At 37.6% G+C, this 17,848-nt stretch overlaps 1 protein-coding gene across 1 annotated transcript in view; it reads right to left on the bottom strand.

Annotated features, from left to right (window-relative positions):
• Positions 1 to 17,848, bottom strand: part of PLPPR5 (phospholipid phosphatase related 5) — a 109,206-nt gene that overhangs the window by 42,708 nt on the left and 48,650 nt on the right. The window contains exons 5-6 of the mRNA XM_086617305.1: positions 12,964 to 13,140; positions 11,182 to 11,301 (exon numbers count right to left, since the gene is read on the bottom strand). Of these exons, the coding sequence (XP_086473431.1) occupies positions 11,182 to 11,301; positions 12,964 to 13,140 (297 nt within the window). The remainder of the gene's footprint in view (positions 1 to 11,181; positions 11,302 to 12,963; positions 13,141 to 17,848) is intronic.

Genomic DNA, 17,848 nt, shown 5'->3' with positions numbered 1-17,848 from the left:
AGCCATTTTAGACAGAAAATGCCAACTTACTTTGTTTCAGCGAACTGTTCCTACTGAAAGCTTTCTCGAGTCCAGAACAGAAGAGCGTAGGCCCAAGCTCTAGGGCAGTGGAGAGGTACCGGTGTGGGAGAGGTAAATTCTTGCCAATTCTGAAAATCAGTCAAAGTAGGGTCTGGAGCTTGGCCAGTCCACATCCTGGTGGGAGCAAATCCTTCACAAACAGGCTATGGGCTCTTCTGCAATAGAGATCTTCTTCCTCTCCTGCATTTCAGTTTCAGCAGAACCACCTCTAAGGGAAGACAGTAAACTGTGGGGATTCCTGGTTAATTGTGAAAATACGTCACCAAATGCAGTTGACTTAAAATCATCATTTCATTACATGTACACTGTCAACCAAAATAAACCTAAAGCAGATATCTAAAAAAATTACACTACATATGAATGAAAAATTATTTTATTTAAAAATACATTATACAGCAGAGTGTCTCTCTTTTTGTTTTCTCACTGCTGGTTCACAGAGATAATATGATAAATTTAACCCGAATATTTGACTGGGAAAGATCCTGAGAGAGAAAAAGACCAGTTACAAGCTGATGATATACAGTACACTGAAAAGAGTCATCTCTTTTAACATAAAAGAATCTCCTGGTAATCTTATAAATCAGATATAAAAAATGGAGGTTTGCTACCATGCAAAAACGAGTGAAGATTTCATTTAAATCTGCACACAGAGGAAACCATTAGTACCTTGGACCCTAAATAGCTAGACTAAGAGAAGGGTAAGTGTGCCTAATATGGCAATACAAACTTTGGACCTACTACCATTTTGTAAACACATTTCATAATCTAATAATGGTGGATTTTCAATCACCTAAGTAACACTGTTGTAGCTAAGGGCTCTATTCTAGGACTTTTCTCCTCGATGTATGTATTTATTCTCTACTTCTCAGCTTAGCACAATGATTGTGAGATATGCTCTATTGCACTCAAAAATGGCTTGGCATTGCCCTGTTTGCCAAGCACTATTTAGGCAGTTGTATTTTAGTGAAAGCAGAGGTTAGAATAAAAGTAAGAAGCAGGTGTTACCTTGGATGACTAAGTGGGAAGGCATTAAAATTCATCATAGAAAATACCTGATTTTACAGCCTTATGTTTCAAACATCTTCTAACGAGGATTAACGCACAGGAAATACACTGAATTATGGAAAATTTAAGGCCTAGAATGTTTAACAGCCTGCACTGAACATTACTATTCTCAATGTGTCTATAGTGCTAGCGTTCTATCAGCTGTTGCCAGAAGAAAACTTTCTGGCAGATGTTAAGAGCATCTTCAGCGTCTACAACATTCAGATTCATTTGGTGCTCAATTTTTATAGGACAACTTCACTACAAATAGTTAGTGAGGCTGTCTTCTGAAGGGGATGCTCAATTTGATTATTCACACTGATAACAGAGATACGATAACACTGCCTGGTGTTGAAGAAAAATCAATTTGTCAACACATCACAGACCTACAGAGGATTTTTTTTGCAAGAATATGGCCCTGAAACACAAACAGAGATAGAAAGATTTGTAGAGAGAAAGTCTTCCTGTCCTGGTCTCTTAGGCTGAAGAAAATTAATGAAGCCATTTTGTTTTTCCCATGAGTGCTCCAACATGAAAATGGAGAGTAGAAACTCATACGCACTTTTCTCACTAAGCCAGTGACCCTCGTATCTTAGCACCCATTCTCCCAGCATAACATCAAGGTGTACAACAAACATGAGAATATGCAGTCTTCCTTGAATTTGTTTAAACTATTTATGAATAGCACAGCTTCCCATCAGATATGCTGAGCTGAGAATGGAGCCCTTAACCTTCATGGAATATCATTATTAATAAAGAATATATCGATGATCAACTTTCTATATTATTTTCATTTCTTTTAACTTAGATACATATATATCATCCAAGACATTCAAGAACTACAAAACAACAATTCAACTACAATTATGTCAGGAAAATATCCAAATAAATAAACTTTTAATTATGATACAATACTTATTACAGTAAAAATTGGCATTTTTTTCTCTTCAAAAGCAGAAGCACCAGTCTTACATATAACATACTGTTTGAATGATATCTTACATGGAATACAGCGTAATACAATGTGCAAACAGCATTTTCATACAGAACGTAATATTTGTCTACTTTTTATACACTGAAATCGCCTCAAATGGAAACAAGTTCATGCTGAATTAAAAACGTAGGTTTTAAAAATCAAAGTCAAATCAAAATATGAAGTACTGTTGGAATAGGTACATGAACCATTGAAAACAATGAGAAGCCAAAATAGAAGATATTGTCAGATAAATATAATTAGTGCTCAGTTTGTCCCATTCCATCAAAAAGTAAACAGTTAATATTTCTGCTAGAAAGTAAAGTGACGTTCTAATATTTAAGAATTCTTCAAAACGTTGGTATCATTTTAATGATGTAAAAATCAAGTCAGAAATAGGACTTCTAAAAATTTCTTATTTTTGATACACTGCAATTATCGCGTGTGGGCTGTGAAAGAGATGAAGTCCAATGGAGTGAATATACATCAGCGTCAACATCATGTGACTTCTGCAAAGGCCGTGATGTGGTTCTACGAGTTAAGGAAAAACAAACAGATGAAAACCCAGAAACCAGACAGATAGACATCAGTCACCATTGTGAAGTTTTTACCTCTTGTGCTTTAGGGACAGCCTTATGCTTGGAGACTATTGCAGGACGATGTAAATAAAACTGGTTTTCGCTGCAGTGCTCTCACTCACTCCCATAGCAACTCTTTGTTAACTGCTGAAAGACTGGATATGCAAGTGTGCTGAACAAAGTAATGAGGTGTGGTGATTCTACAATATTTCAGTTCCAGGTGAAGTTTTTAAAATTAAGTAACAGTGTGAATAACTGAGTTAAACTGTACTTTTATTGCTATCTTATTCATAATTTAAAGCAAAATTCCTCGAAATTAAAATGACAGTTTCTGACAGGTAAGAATATTCTCTTTCAGTGTTAATACAATTTTAATGTTGCAGTTTTTTTAAAGATTAATTGCTCCCCAAGAACTCAATGGCACAGAATCAAGCAGTAAAATGCTACAACAAAATTGCGTTCGTCAGTTGAGAACTCATATTCAAAACTTCTGTTTCAGAATCACTACAGTGTTCTCTTCATTTGCAATGTCATCCTTCTCTTTTCTTCAACGGGACGATTCTTATGAACACGAAGACGTGTATCAGAATGCGAATACACTACGTGTGACTACACAGTAAAACTGCAGTATCCCAAAGAGCTTTGCTACTTTTTCATGCTCTATCCTAAGCTTCTGCAAACATTTGGTAGGTGAGCACTCAACTGCACAGTGATGTGCAGGATCTAAATGAACTGTACGTTCCTTTTAGACACACAGTACCTTTGACTGCCACCATTTTTTATAAAGCATGCAATGTGTAAAATTAACAAAAGGAATCTTGATGTTAAGCCACGTGTTTGTTCCCCAGCACAAAAATGCACAGAGGGAAACAATACCATGCAAAGCACTGCTGATTTCTCTCACCACCTCCCCTCCTGGAGCAGACCAAAGTCAGAAGAGAGGACATGTAAGCTGAAGAGGAGGGGGGATGTAGATAACTCTTGGAGAGTAGGATACATCTCTTTTTTTCTTGTCTTAACGGAAGTTGTTCCAAGTCCTTCAGAAAATCCCTTATCACACACCATAGAAAGTGCTGGATAGAAAGAGTGGCCATCACACAAGCTTATATTTCTCAAGTCTCCTTTAAACTGTCTGGATATTTGTCTTTCAGTTCGGGGTAGGGGAAGGCAGGCAGGCATCTTTGATTTCCACATTACAGAATGGAATTTAGAAGTAGACTGAGTGGGAGCACAGGAGAGCTGCCTCCTATTCCCTCCTCTCCAACAAGGCTGGCAGCTTTGCTCCCTCTGTCACTGTGCCATAACCATACTGTGCCCAGGAGGAGGAGTTCTCTTTCCCCTCCCCTATAATAGGTGTTTTAGTTCTTGAAAAGTTCTTGCTGTATTTTATGACAGCTTTCGTAAGAACACCATCAAATAGCAAACATCTATGCACATTCTTCTCCAAAACAGAATTAATATATTTTAAATAATGATTTATGTTTTAAATATGATTAAACCATAGCCAGTAGATTTTTTAAAAAGCATTAGAAAAAAAAAAGAATCAGTATGCAACTTTCTGTGAAAATGTTTTCAGCAAACAATATTAGCAAATGTCATTATTTTCAGACTTTGATTATGCAGAAGAAAAGTAAAATTAGATTTCCTAATTAGAAAACAAAACATTAACGTTTCAAAGCATTTTAGTTGGCTGGCCATCTTCTGCTCTCAGTACAGGAAAGACAATACGTTGGGCAACATTAACGACTTTGGAGCTGCTGTGAGGCTATTATGACATTTCCTTCACAGTATTTACTTTATTTTTCCCTATTTAGACCTCAAAATTATCGTGTCAACTTAAACTAGCATTAGTTTAAAATTATTCACTTTGTTGATAACTAAGATGGTTTAAAAATGAGAAATTACAGGAAAAAATATTCCTTGTTATTTATTCTAATCAATTCTTTCAAGTCCTGCTACATGCTGTCCCTTTCTCTAAGTGACACACATTTGTCTGTGATGCAGAGGACCAAATGCTCGTTCATGTGGCATTAATTCAGGACTGGATAACTATTACTTAGGAAAGGAGAATGTGGTTCACACTCCCACCAGCTATACCTGGAAAATGAGCAGGTCACTATCCTTGGAAGGACATGCAGAGCATGGGATATGATAACACAGAAGAAAATCCCCCTTCCTCAGCAAACTCTCAGGAGAGAACTGCTAAGCTACCGATCGCACAGCTATTGATTTGGACCCTACTGAAGACTTGTCGATTCATTTCCAATGGACTCAGCAAGGTAAAGCGTAATTAGGTCAAAATTAATCACTTGCTGAAGGCAAGAATCACTGATACAAATTCATGCAACTGTCTGGGTATTCATGCTTTTTCATATGTTATTGTCTCAGGCAAAACTACAAACAAGCCTTGCTGAGACTCTTTACAGAAAAAAGTAAACAAACAGCATCCCTCTGGAGTAACTGCATTTCAACTCTTTTACTATGCTCTTTATTTCTGTTTAGATTTTACTGTGACAAATTTCAATGTGAGATACTAACCACTGTCAGCAAACAGATTCACACAGATGCAAGAGACAAGTGAAAAACCATGCACAAGGTATCAGCTTCTCCAACTCCATGGGAAATTGTTTTCCCTACAGTACTCCAAAGAATTAGAATAATCTGATGGTCTGCTCAATGGCAGTAGTTTCAGACAGGCATGCCAGCTTTTGCACTATTTATTCTAAATTGACAGTATCAGCTTGGTGTCAGCACCAGCTGAACAAAGCATGCTTCATAACCACCCTCTCACACCACCAAGAGAAAAATGAAAGCTAAAGGCTAAGCCTTGAGTGCAGGTTTCTGGGGGAAAATGATCCATATCTGATATCTTCTGTTGAGTTTTTAATTAATTTCTGTTTATAAGAGATTCTATAATGTTAAAGCATTGAAAAAAAATCCATGACAACTTTTTTTGTGGTTTGCAGTTTTCATTACATATATTAAATATTTTTTACCTGAAATTTTTTTTGTTCTGCTCTCACAAACACAGTTAGAAATAATAGTCATCAACTTAAAAAAGATTTTTCTATTTTTGAAAACAGGAGATTGAAAAAAAATTGTTGTCCTTCACACAGTGGAGTTTGATAAAAGAAATAGAAAAATACTACTGTAGTAGTTCAGGCAAATAATAATTTATCATACAGTAATAATAATGTTATTATATAATTCTTTGTGTCAGCAAAGTATATTTTATGCTTTCACTGGACAAATCACATTTTTAGAGAAAAGAATGAGTTCAAGTGAAGTTCTCCATTTAAAACATTGCAGACCTGCACAGAACGCTGCACCCGCCTTTGCTTCAATTCCACACCCAAACACTCATGTGCGCGCTTGCGCACATACGTTTATTGCCTGATATGAAGACGGTCAAAATGGTCCATTCCTGATATCCAGGAGAAGAATCTAATGATGCGTGCTTTGAAGGAGTTTTGTGGCAGAGGATCTTCTTGATTGTTACTAATACCTTGATTCTGTAACATCTACAACATGTATATTTGAGGAGGTCACACTGAATACATTGTTCCATTTCCTATGTTTAAGCGTTATTTTATCTGAACATTAGATGTGGCGACCACAGTTTGCATTCAAACTAAATTATTTGTGTACAATTCCCCAAAGTAGATTTAAGCAGAAGAGTAGGACATGAATGCAAATTCAAACGCTTGACATTGAAACGAAACTGCTTATGGTCTTTTATGAGCTGCCTCTCCTGAGTATGTGTTTCTGTGTGTGAGACAATGTGTATCCTATCTCCTTTAACACACCGTATTATCAAAAGAGAACCATTATGACAATAGAAATCTGAAAACCTGACTATAAGCTAATGTAAGCACATAAACTCTAGTCAAGCCATCCTGGACATACACATACGTGCACTAAAACACCGTACAGAAACCTATACGCACTTTTGGACATCAAGCACAACAGATTCAGATACTTCTCAACTGAAATATTTTGAAGCAACTGAAATAGACACAAACTCTCTCCCCCATTTGCCCATAGCATGATGAGCTAAAACATCTTTGTGCTTTGCGTTTACCCTGTGAGCTCAGTGACAGGTGATCAGTCTCCCTGGAGAGCCCTAGGGACCAGACCGGACTCCCTGGGCCACGCTGCGTGTACATAAGTGCACATACCAATGAAAGACTTACTACCAAAATGCTTAAGACCAAGGAAAAAGCAGCAACGCTGAGAATTAAAATTAAAAATACCCTTTACAGATAGTGTGAAGAAGTTGTTCTATGTGTCACAAATAATCAAGATGGAGTGAATAGAAAAAATATTGTACCTTAGAAACAGAAAATGAAAGCTTCCCCAGTCTTAAAATACTCTCAGAATCCATGGCAATATCTATACTTACTATTGTTAAAATGTTTTATCACCACCATTACCTTTGGCACATACACAACAGAATGAGAATTATAATGTCGAACTCAACAAGATTTTGAGACAATTAACCCTGATAGTCACTAGCAATTGATATGACACGCAACAAGAATGCCACATATTGTGAGAGAAATTTCAAGTATTTGTCACTATTAAAAGTTAGAAATGGAGAGAGAGAGCAAGCACCTAAACTATCTGTTTCTAGTTCACAGTCATGGGGGAGAGTCAGTCCTAAGGGTGGAGTACAAGAAACTTTCCTGTTACAAGGAAAGTTGACTGTGTTTGAGAACATGGTTTGGGCATCGCCAACAGAAGTAGCACTATGAAGGAATGTCAAGCAGAGACTTTGGAGATAAATGCAGCTCAGCTGTCAAACAGAGCAATGCAAAGGACCCACTGCACAAAAAAGTAACATTTAACAGCTACAGAAAGAACTGATGATCAGACACAGTATTCATCTTGTCCCACAGGAGATGAACCATAGTGCCTCTCCTAACCCAATACTTCCTTCTAAAACCTCTTACCTCAGTATTCTATTTCCTCAATTAGTCCTAAAATGTTCCACGTTCCCTTTGTATTTGATTTTTTCAAAGCTAGAATACTTATTTTTTTAAAAAAGGCTAGGAAAGTCAGCAGCTACTACAAGACATGTACAAGCCCGCTGTAAGCCCTGGCCATTTTCAGGTGACTTTAGCATGAAATAATGCCAGTCTCCCCTGAAACAGAAAACAGAAAAAAAAATAGTGTGTGACTGCACAGGATGAAGCTGAACTTTAAAATCTTCCAGGTACCACCCAGAATATCCTGTTTCCCAGTAACTCTTGCAAAAGAACAGGAGTCCATAACCTTGAGTGTGGTGGGAAGAAAGCCTCCTTTCTGTAGAAGAGTGCCAGCTAACCGAAAAAAGAATTGTCTTGTAAGAGATGAAGAAGGTCAGAGACAGGAGAGAAAAAGGAGCAGATGGGTGAGTGATGAGGTTTCTTGGCTTTCATTCTTTTCATTAATTCTGAGGATGAATGTAGTTAAGGTGAAAGCAATAAGTCTGCATTGCTGAGCCAGCTCTGGCAAGGATTCTTCAAGGAGACACTGCAACTATGGCTTATTTGAGTGCATGAGAAGTGAGTACCCGTGCAGAACAGCTTAATCATCTGCATGCACTACAATTAAACAGACGTGTCATGCAAACAGTAATCTACTCTTGTCATTAACCAGTAGCAGCTCAATTCAGAATATTACAAGTACAGATATTCCTATTTAAGTGCACTTCAAATGTAGCTCTTGACCTCCACCAGAACTCAGACAGTGTCAGCACAGAGAGCATGCCAAGCATGCAAAAAACATTCGTTGTCCAGCAGGAAAAAGCGCTGGAATAGCAAGTAGCAGATCTGGAAACACAAAAATAAGGTGCTTCCAGGCCTACGTGATGCACCGTGTGCTTATTCATTTACAGGTGAATTTATAATAAAATCACAATGAGCGAGGTCCCATCTGGTAGGCATTGCTAATGAAGTTATTCTTTAAGACAGCGTCTTTGAATCTCTCGCTCCCAGATACTCATACAGTTATTATTTTTAAATACCAATAAAAGTTGCATTTCTCCATGCTAGCACTGCCTTAGCCCATGATAACTTCAGTCAGTCAGAATTCATGCTACTCTTAGCAGCTAATTTCTGGCAATAAGCTGCCTTTAATACTGGCGCAGGAGACTGTAGACTGAAATAAGGAAAAGCAGATTTTAAATAAACCAAATGTAAATGTATGTGCATGCAGAATATGGAACTGGAACAGCCCTAGTAACTTGCCTTTTCCTACTTTAGCCATGTGCAAGTAGCACAGGAATTATTTCACACTCCTCTCTCACTCTACAGCAGAACAAAGAACGTAAAATAAGAAGGGAGTTAAAAAGCAAAGACTAAGTAAATAATTCTTGTAGTGATGATAGTTAATTAAGATGGCTCAATTTAGATCGTAGCTCCACAAAAGTACTGTTCTTAGTGCCTTCTAAAAAACTCAACACTTAAAGCACTCACAGTAAGTAACATTTTTATCAATTATTTGCTAATTCAAATTTAAATTTTCTGAGAGTGGAAAAAGAAGAAAGCATTTCCCAACACATAGCAACGTTTCCACGTTATCATCCTCCTCTCATCCTGTCCGTCTGGAAAGGAGAAGGGCTTCGCAATATAGACGAAGATGAACTCATACACTGAGATCTCACCAAGTGTAACACCCTGTGTACAGTCCTCAATCTAATTATCTAGAGAGAAATTCCATGACAGCAAACAGCTAGGCTCTACTGCCACAGCAATAACCGTTCAGAAGGAAAGAAGCTCGTTCCTATAACAGAATCCTGGGCGGTTCGCAAATGCTAGAGGTCATCCTCAAGCAGAGCAAACATTATTCCTGTCACCGCACTTCCACACTCTCCCATAGCTTTCCCCACAACATCTCAAATCTTGCCTAGGCCAAGTCTCAGGAAAAGAACATTGTTCATCAAGAGTGAGAGGGTGTCAAGTTAACATGAGGTATTTATCCCCAGAAAAAATTAAAAATGTACAAAAAATGTTCATTTATTACCCATGATGGCTTTGAGCAACAGAAACGGCTTCTATTGTAGGAGAGCCTAGCACGTAAATAAGGGATGCTCTTATTAATGTGGTATGTCCTAGGATAACTGACATCTTGTTTTGTTTTGACATTTTACAGAAAGTTTACTGAATGGATTATTTTGAAGATACACATTCATCATCTAAATGCTTGTTCAAGCAAATGAGACTCTGACCTCCTTATGACAAGATATCAACAGAAGTAGCTAAGACACATTTGGTTCAAAAAGGCACGTTAGATCATTCTGAAAACAAATCTTCTTTCCCTTCAAGGAAAGGAATAACAAACTCAGGATTAGCAGCAATTCTTACTAAAGGATAATTTCCACCACTTCCAAGTGACTAAGACAGACTGGGAAGTGGTTAAAAACATTTATTCTTATGTTTAATACAAAAAAATATCAGGAGTAGTTTGATTTTATCAGAATGTCATAAAAACATACTTCTGGTGCCCTACTCAGTGTAAAACTGTTTACTATCTTCAAACATGGGTATAACACAAGAGATTTTAACAAATTATGACAGATAGTCATTACAAAAAATAGAATTGCTTTCAAACTTGGCATTGGTAGTTAAAACTTCCCCCTGGTAAAAACACCTAAAACGTTTTCTTTATTTGGTTATGCTATCTATTTCAGTGTTTGTTTGCTCATAAAATTATTCAGACGTAATCTTACCTAACATTTACATAGTAAAACACCATCTTCAAAAAACCAAAGATTTTTATTACAGGCAACTAAAATAAGTTTTAAACACATTGCAATACTTACTCATGTAAAACGACTTGGCATACCCAGGGGACTATCACTAGCACCTCATAGTCCAAAATCCCATTTGCTTTGGCAAGAGATCATGGCTTTTTTGCAGTTACTGTATGACTCACGTTACTCTGTAATTACCATGTTCATTAAGTGGTTTGCCCTGCTAGTGCAGATGCCAGATTCTAAGCATTACCAAGTGGGTGCCTTGTCCTGGGGCTAGCGTATACCTGATGATAAAAGCCCTACAGCTGATCCAGAAGGGACTGCATCTCATGTTCTACACTAGCCTGACATACCTCAAAGAAATAGGATAAACGCCACTCGTATCTGAATCACATAACCTCTTGGGGTCAGGGGTTAGACTTTCTTTCCAAGCACTTCAAGCTCTGTGGACTCTCAGCCAAAGTGTTAATCAAACTTACTTGAGGAACACAAGGATAGAGGGCCTCAGATCTACTCAGCCTGACTCCATGGACTTAGCAGTGGCTACAATAGTAAATCGGACTGATATGCAGCGATTGTTCTTGGAGGTGACAGGAGGAGTCACCCAAGGAGTGTCTCTGAATTAATTCTTCCCTTCTTTCTCCTTCATTGCCATGTCTCCTTACTTTAAATCTCATTACCTTGGCACTCTTGTCAAGATTGCTTGGGACCATCCTTGCAGGAAAGTTATGTTTTATTTAATTGTTTTTTAAAAAGTCAGACATTACCTTTTCTAAAGGGCTTTCTACTCGGGGTATGCTGATCATGGGCATCTGGGCCAGATTATCCATATGAGAATGTTCGTGTTCTGGCTGACGTCCTCTGAAGTTATTTACCACACAAACAACCTAGAAGGAATTAGAAGATAAACAAAATCGCTAAGGAACAACTCATTCTTTTGAGCTTTGATCCTGACATCCATAATTAGGCAGAACTGACACCAACTTTAGTCACAGCTTACAGCAGAAACACAGAAATGTGAAGTTTATGTTTTACAGAAAATCCTTAATTAATACTTCAAGACAAAAGATTTTCAGCCAATTTATTGTTACATGCATCATCTGAGAATCAGAGAGTCTTTTATCTAAAAGCAAATCTATTACCGAAGCTGAAAAATATAATACCAATTATTGACAATGTCATGAATAGATGCCTGGAGAACGTTCAGGAGAATATGGCAATAACCTTAAATTCCTACAAAGGGTAGTACCATCTAAACTTTGACCAGCAAAGACTTTCTCAAATGGAGAGTGAGAAAGGGAGAATAAGAAGGCAATACCATCCCCAAGTTTGAACAAAACTCTAAACCTGGCTCAGGGCAACAGTGACTCTCACACAGGGATTTAGGAATGTGATATAAACCAGTTTTGTAGTGTCTCTACTAATTCAGACACTCATCCAAGCAGCAATGTTTCCCCATTGCATTTTCTTCAAAACACAACTAAATTTGATGTCATGCTACTCAAAGGAATTTATGCAATATACATCATAAAATTTAGTAAAAAAAATGCTGGGACAGATTTCTGTTCTCTTTTATGACTTTAGAGGCACAAACAGAATAGAAAAACTTCTTAAAAATGAATCACCAAATATAACTCCTGGACACCTTGCGTGGAAGGGAATGTTGGATCTGCAAGCAGGTATATTTTAAAGGAGACCTAAAGCTGCCCTCAGATTTCTCAGAGGAGTGAAAACACAGACCTCAGCCATCGCCGTGAGAGTCCTCAGCCAAGCCAAGTCTTAAGATCCAAGATCTTGACATCAAGACCTTGAGATCCAAGAATCAAGCTCAAAAGTGTTTTCACGGGGAAAAAATTGAAAGGTGTATTTAGTACTGTTACAAGCTGCCAGACAGACAAACTTGCAGGCAGTAAACAACAGTGACTATTCTATGCCACAGTCTTGCACTGAAGTTATCAGTGAAGGTGATTAATAGATTAGCAGCAGCTTTCTGACACAGACACTAGTCATTGTGAACTGTGACTAACGATTTGGTTTTGGAACACAGTTCCAGAAAAGGAAAAGGCTAAACAAGGATTTTTTGATACAGAATAACATAAAATTTCCATGTAAACCTGAATTAGCATAAAAGAAAATCACTAGGGTTACTTTAAAGTCAGAAAAGAAATGCTACTTATTCTCTGATTAGTGTTAGGTATCACTATACTGAATTTAATACTTCATATATGAAATCATAACTAGATGTTATTCTGAAGGATATATACTTGCTTAAAGTGGGGCTTGATGCAAAAAATTATTTGTTGAAATGCTACAATCTGGTTTATAAGGAAGTCAAAAGAGATCATTTGATCAGGCTTTTCTTGACTTCACATTTCTGAATGTATGTAAATATAACTAAGGAAACTGATCATTAATTAAAAACAAAAATTAGAAACGCTTCTTTTGTCATTTAATTGTGCGAAAAGTCAAGCCCATGAATATTTTTTTTTAAGAGATACAAAGTCATACACTGATTTTTTCAAACAGAAGTGACACAGGTATACACTTACCAAAAATACTGCTATAGATATTCCGATTATAAATCCTGCTATTACATCTGACCAATGATTTCGATACTCTGCTACTCTGTTGATTCCAGTAAGGAAAGCCAAGCACATTAAGCCCAAACACAGAACAGGTTTTGCAAGCCTTGTTCCTCTGGCTTTTACTGTGTTGGTAATATACATCTGAAAATTAGAAAGGAAGAAAGTATAAGACAGATGGATATCTTCCACTAAGTGGCGAACAAAATGTCTAGATTTTGTTTGAATAGGCTATGTGTATTTGGCCTGGATTGTTGTTTGTTTGGGTTTGTTTGGTAAAGAAACAAGAAAGTAGAGCTCTAAATAAACTGATCACACCCTTTTCCTAGGGATATAGAAGAACAATTAGACCATACAACAAAATTTAATTTTATGTGAACCTGAAAGGTCCCCAAAAGAACAAATTCGGCAAATTCGACAATTCTATCCTGTTACTTCCAATCTATGTATTTATTTCTGTAGAGAGGTAAAGAGACTGATTTTTCACTGCACAGTGTTGACAGTAATACAAAAAGATCTTTACCCTGAAAGGAGCTCCATCAAGGCCTTTTTTTTATTAGCAAATGCCTTTTTCCTCACACACAACTTCTCCACGTGATAGAGATTTGACAAAAAGCAGTGAAAATTGAACTAAATGCCAGCATAAAGAATTTTAACCAGTGCTGAACCAATACACCCCTGTACTTCACAGATGGTGACTGAGGATGTTTAGTACCACCCCCCCCCCCCCAGCATATAAACAAATCTAAATACAGAAACTTTTATGCATCAAACTCTGAGAAATCAATCTGCCCTGCTTCCAGTCTAACTCTCCCTGTACAATACTACTGAATTAAAAGCACTGCCTGATGACAGAGCAGCTCTTCTGCCCTAAGGGTGCATTAGTGACTACTAGGTTTAAGCCAGCACTTTCCAAGCTCTGATAGGCCAATGGAAGAAATGAATAACAGACCTTTGAATTTCCATTCTCTTAAACCTTGGCATTAAGGCTGCTTGAAAGTTAACCCCCTTAAAAATGATACTTCAACTACAAAGATTTTTAAGAAAAAAGTATGTACTTCCTGCAGAAGATGTTTCTACAATTAAACCACTGAAATCCCTAAAACCTTCACACTTAGACAGAGTTGAAACTTTTAGATTGAAGAATGCAAATATTTTCTATGGAGTTTCACTAGAGACTCCAAATGTGTAATGCTATCACTTTGAATGGCAAAGGGAAACAGATTAATCTGCATTGAAGAACCTGCACCTTTTGAGCCAATAAACAGGTAATCTTTTGGAGTTTTTGTACTGTCTGAAAGTTCAGCTGAATTTACTGGGTAATCAGTTATCAAATACGTCAATAATCCAGTCAAGAAGTTTAAGAAGCATAGTTACAGGTACAATAAATTAAGTGAAGAAAGTAGTTGTCAGAACTTGTCTGAAAAGAGCAACATCTGACAGTAATTTTGTTCAAAACACTAGAGAAAGATCCATGGTTTAAAGAATGAATCAAAGCTTAAACTTAAAATTACAGCAGAGTACCGCAACATGTACATCTTTTCTACGTTATTTCTTCTCTTCTTCCTAAACCATCTCAGAAACAGCGTTTCTCCTTTTACTAACTATCCTTTTATCTTAGCTCCTTATATTTTGCAGGCTTTCTTCAGTGGGTTACTCTTACCATGTGGAATGCTGATAAGACAAGTGCAACTTGAATTTCCAGCTTTTTAGCCCTGCTGGTTTTCTTCAAGCTACAAACAGAGCAGTGCACGCTGAGTTACTCAGCAACCCTTTATTTTAGCGAGTCTCCTTGTACTCCTGGACACTACCACCATTATCCACATTCACGTTACATGTTAGAACATCTGGTGCTAGGGAAAATATTCTAATATTTTGAATATGCAGCAAGGTCACCAAATTTCAAATGCAGCTTGGGAGAAGTTGACACAGTGAAGTTGGCAGGAAGCTATCCTGCATTTAATTCTATATTGTGGTGTATTCAATCAAAAAAAAAATCTGAGAAGGAAAAATCAATTAAGAAAAAAAAGTGTCACTTGTTTAAGGCAGGTCTCAGTGATATATGTCAGTTATCTATGACACCTGGTTATTGTCCAAGGAGATGACCTCAATTTTTATATAGTCAAAACACTTGATTCTGCAGTACTTCAGTCAAACTTCAACGTTTTTAATACAAAGCTAAACTGGAAAGTGCTCTGCAGAAAATTCTCAGAATCTTTTTACAATCAAGCATGTCCTTCAAATCCCGGCTCAGATAAAGCACTGAGTGAGCAGAAACAAATGCAGACTCATGCTGTGCCGCACATCTGAGTAATAAAGACCTCCATTTGCCAAGTACCTTCCTATATGTGCAGTCAAGATCGTCATGCCTAGTCCATTATTCAAAATAACCTGAGGGTTCTGCCAGCATAGGTACCATTTTTATCTTTTCTTTAAAGAACAGATGTGGAGAAATCTTTTGGCTGCTGCAGCATCCTGTGAAGGTTCTTTCCCTATGCAGGTTAACTAAAACACCTGTGGCTCGTTACACTGGGAAAGTTACCTTGAAACAGGTGCTGTAGCATTCAGCCAATCACTCTGGGAGATGGATGGTCAAGTGACCAATAGCCTTGACCCATCTAGCAAACCATGTGACTCCTGACTATTTAAGGCAGGGTGTTTACTTCTAAGGGTGAGGCATTTTCTCCTGAGCCTTAGAGGAGTGTGGGTCTTCCTTAGAGTAGAGCCTAAAGCCTTCGCATTAGAACATTGGTCTGCTTGGAGCCGCCTGAAGACTTCCAGCTGCGACAACTGGTGACCCCGACGTGATCCAGCCGCAACTAAGATCTGAAGGTACGTGCTTCCGTACACGGGGCTCCAAGGGACGAACTGCAAATTAGAATGATGGGACAAAGCTCCACAAAAGAAAGCATGATGTTTTCCATTCTCAAACCTGCAATGACAGTCGCAGGGGCTAAAATAAGTGATGAAGCTCTCTGTGAGCTGTTAGATTGGGCGGCAGAGCATGAATGCCTGACCGACCTCAACACCCCCTTTAGCTCTGAAGCGTGGAAGCAGCTAGGGGATAAGCTAATCTATGAAACAGTATTTGGACGAAAGAACCTTCACAGGATGCTGCAGCAGCCAAAAGATTTCTCCACAAACAGACACCACCAATGTTAAAAATAGTACTATATCAAAATATTATTAAAGAATCAATAGAAACAGGGTAAACTTCTCCCAAAATAGTGTAGCAAAAAGTCTCTATATTTGCAAAACTCTACATAAGAAATGTAGACTCTTCCAAGGCAGGATTCATAGATGTCCATTTTTTAACTTGACCTCTTGCAGCTGTAGTACAATATATTAACACAGTCAACTCAATCAAAGATCTGATTTGCAGTAAAAATAAAATATAATTAAGCAGTTATTTTCCTCTTGATTCTGGAAGGAAAGCTAGAAGCCAGCACAGTCAGTAATTGACAAAGAATAAACATCTTGAAAAGATGACAGGATTTTTCTTGTCTTACTTCTCATAAATATTAAATGCAGTATCAACAAAGAAAAATAGCTCAGTGATTTAAAACATTAGTGAGAATGAATGACAATATAAATTTTTACATGGCTTCCATCTCAGTTCCTTTTAAGAACAGAAATTAGGAGAGAAGGAATCTAATTAAGGAAATCTTTTAAATTTATCAACAGCAAGACCAACAGCAAGGATTTGGTATGTTAGGTCAAGGACTGATACAGTAGTTAGAATTAATTTTGCAGGCTGCACATTCTCCTGCAACATGGGATCAGCAGTGAATCTTCTCTTGAAGAACTTCTACTACTGTTTTTCCTTTTTCCTGAAATAAGATTTAAGTATGAAAAGATACAAAGGTGATACCAGCAAGCAGACACTGGCAGAGAGTCATATAACGAAGTGGATGTTATCCGATCATTCTATATATCAATATTTACTAGACTTTCAAGAAAACACAAACATTTGACCTTCAGTCTTCAAGACGCTGGAAGTGAAGCTTCAGAGAACCTCATAAATTGAAAGAAAAACTTCAATTGAAATGGTTTTGAAAATATGTGTTTGAAAGAGTCAGAATCATCACCATCACCACCAAAGACAAAGCTACCTGTGAGGTTTCTGACATGATCGTCTCAAGTCATAATATAAGGAATAATCATAGTGTTGGCACTTAGCTTGTACTGGGAAAGTTTTCAAAAGTGTCATGTTGCAAGTCTGACTCATGTGAAATATGTCCTAAATCTAGCGCAAACAAAATAATTCCAAAACACATAAGAACAGGAATTGTATGTCAAGTCCAGGACAAAGTGGCCTCCTGGGCTATGCTGCAGGCTCTTCCTAGTCATCTTCTTTCAGCTATCTTTAGGCTCACCCACACAAATGTCTATGCACACAAACACACACGTAACAGGTCCCAAAGTCTCATTTTAGAGTGGAGCTAGTCATCCTAGCACCAGCCAGGAGGAAGGTTAACTTTCCTAGCTGATTTTATCAGCTGGGGGCCCAGGGCTGTGGGTAGGAAGATCCCCTCTGTGCTTGCTGTTTCAGGCCTCCCAGAAGCAGATGGTCTGGGGGACTGACAAAGAGACAGACCAGTCCGTTAGTAGGCAGAGAATAATGACTCATGAAGCAACAAGCAGAAAGAGGAAGGAATCACTGTACAGGCACCTATCCCAGACAGCGCTCCAAATGTAAGTTGTCATGGTTTGCTTTGCTTTTAAAATGCACTATCGTTAAAGAAGGAACTTAGAACTATTCAAGTAATATAAGTAAATGTTATACATGTTCCACCTGAGGAATCCACAACTTTCAATATTCATCATACCTACAAGAAAAGAGATACTCAAG

Source organism: Tauraco erythrolophus, chromosome 10 (genome assembly GCF_009769465.1).
Source record: "Tauraco erythrolophus isolate bTauEry1 chromosome 10, bTauEry1.pri, whole genome shotgun sequence".
NCBI lineage: Eukaryota > Metazoa > Chordata > Aves > Musophagiformes > Musophagidae > Tauraco > Tauraco erythrolophus.
Note: the sequence above shows the minus strand (reverse complement) of the source record. Positions and strands in the feature narration are given on the sequence as shown.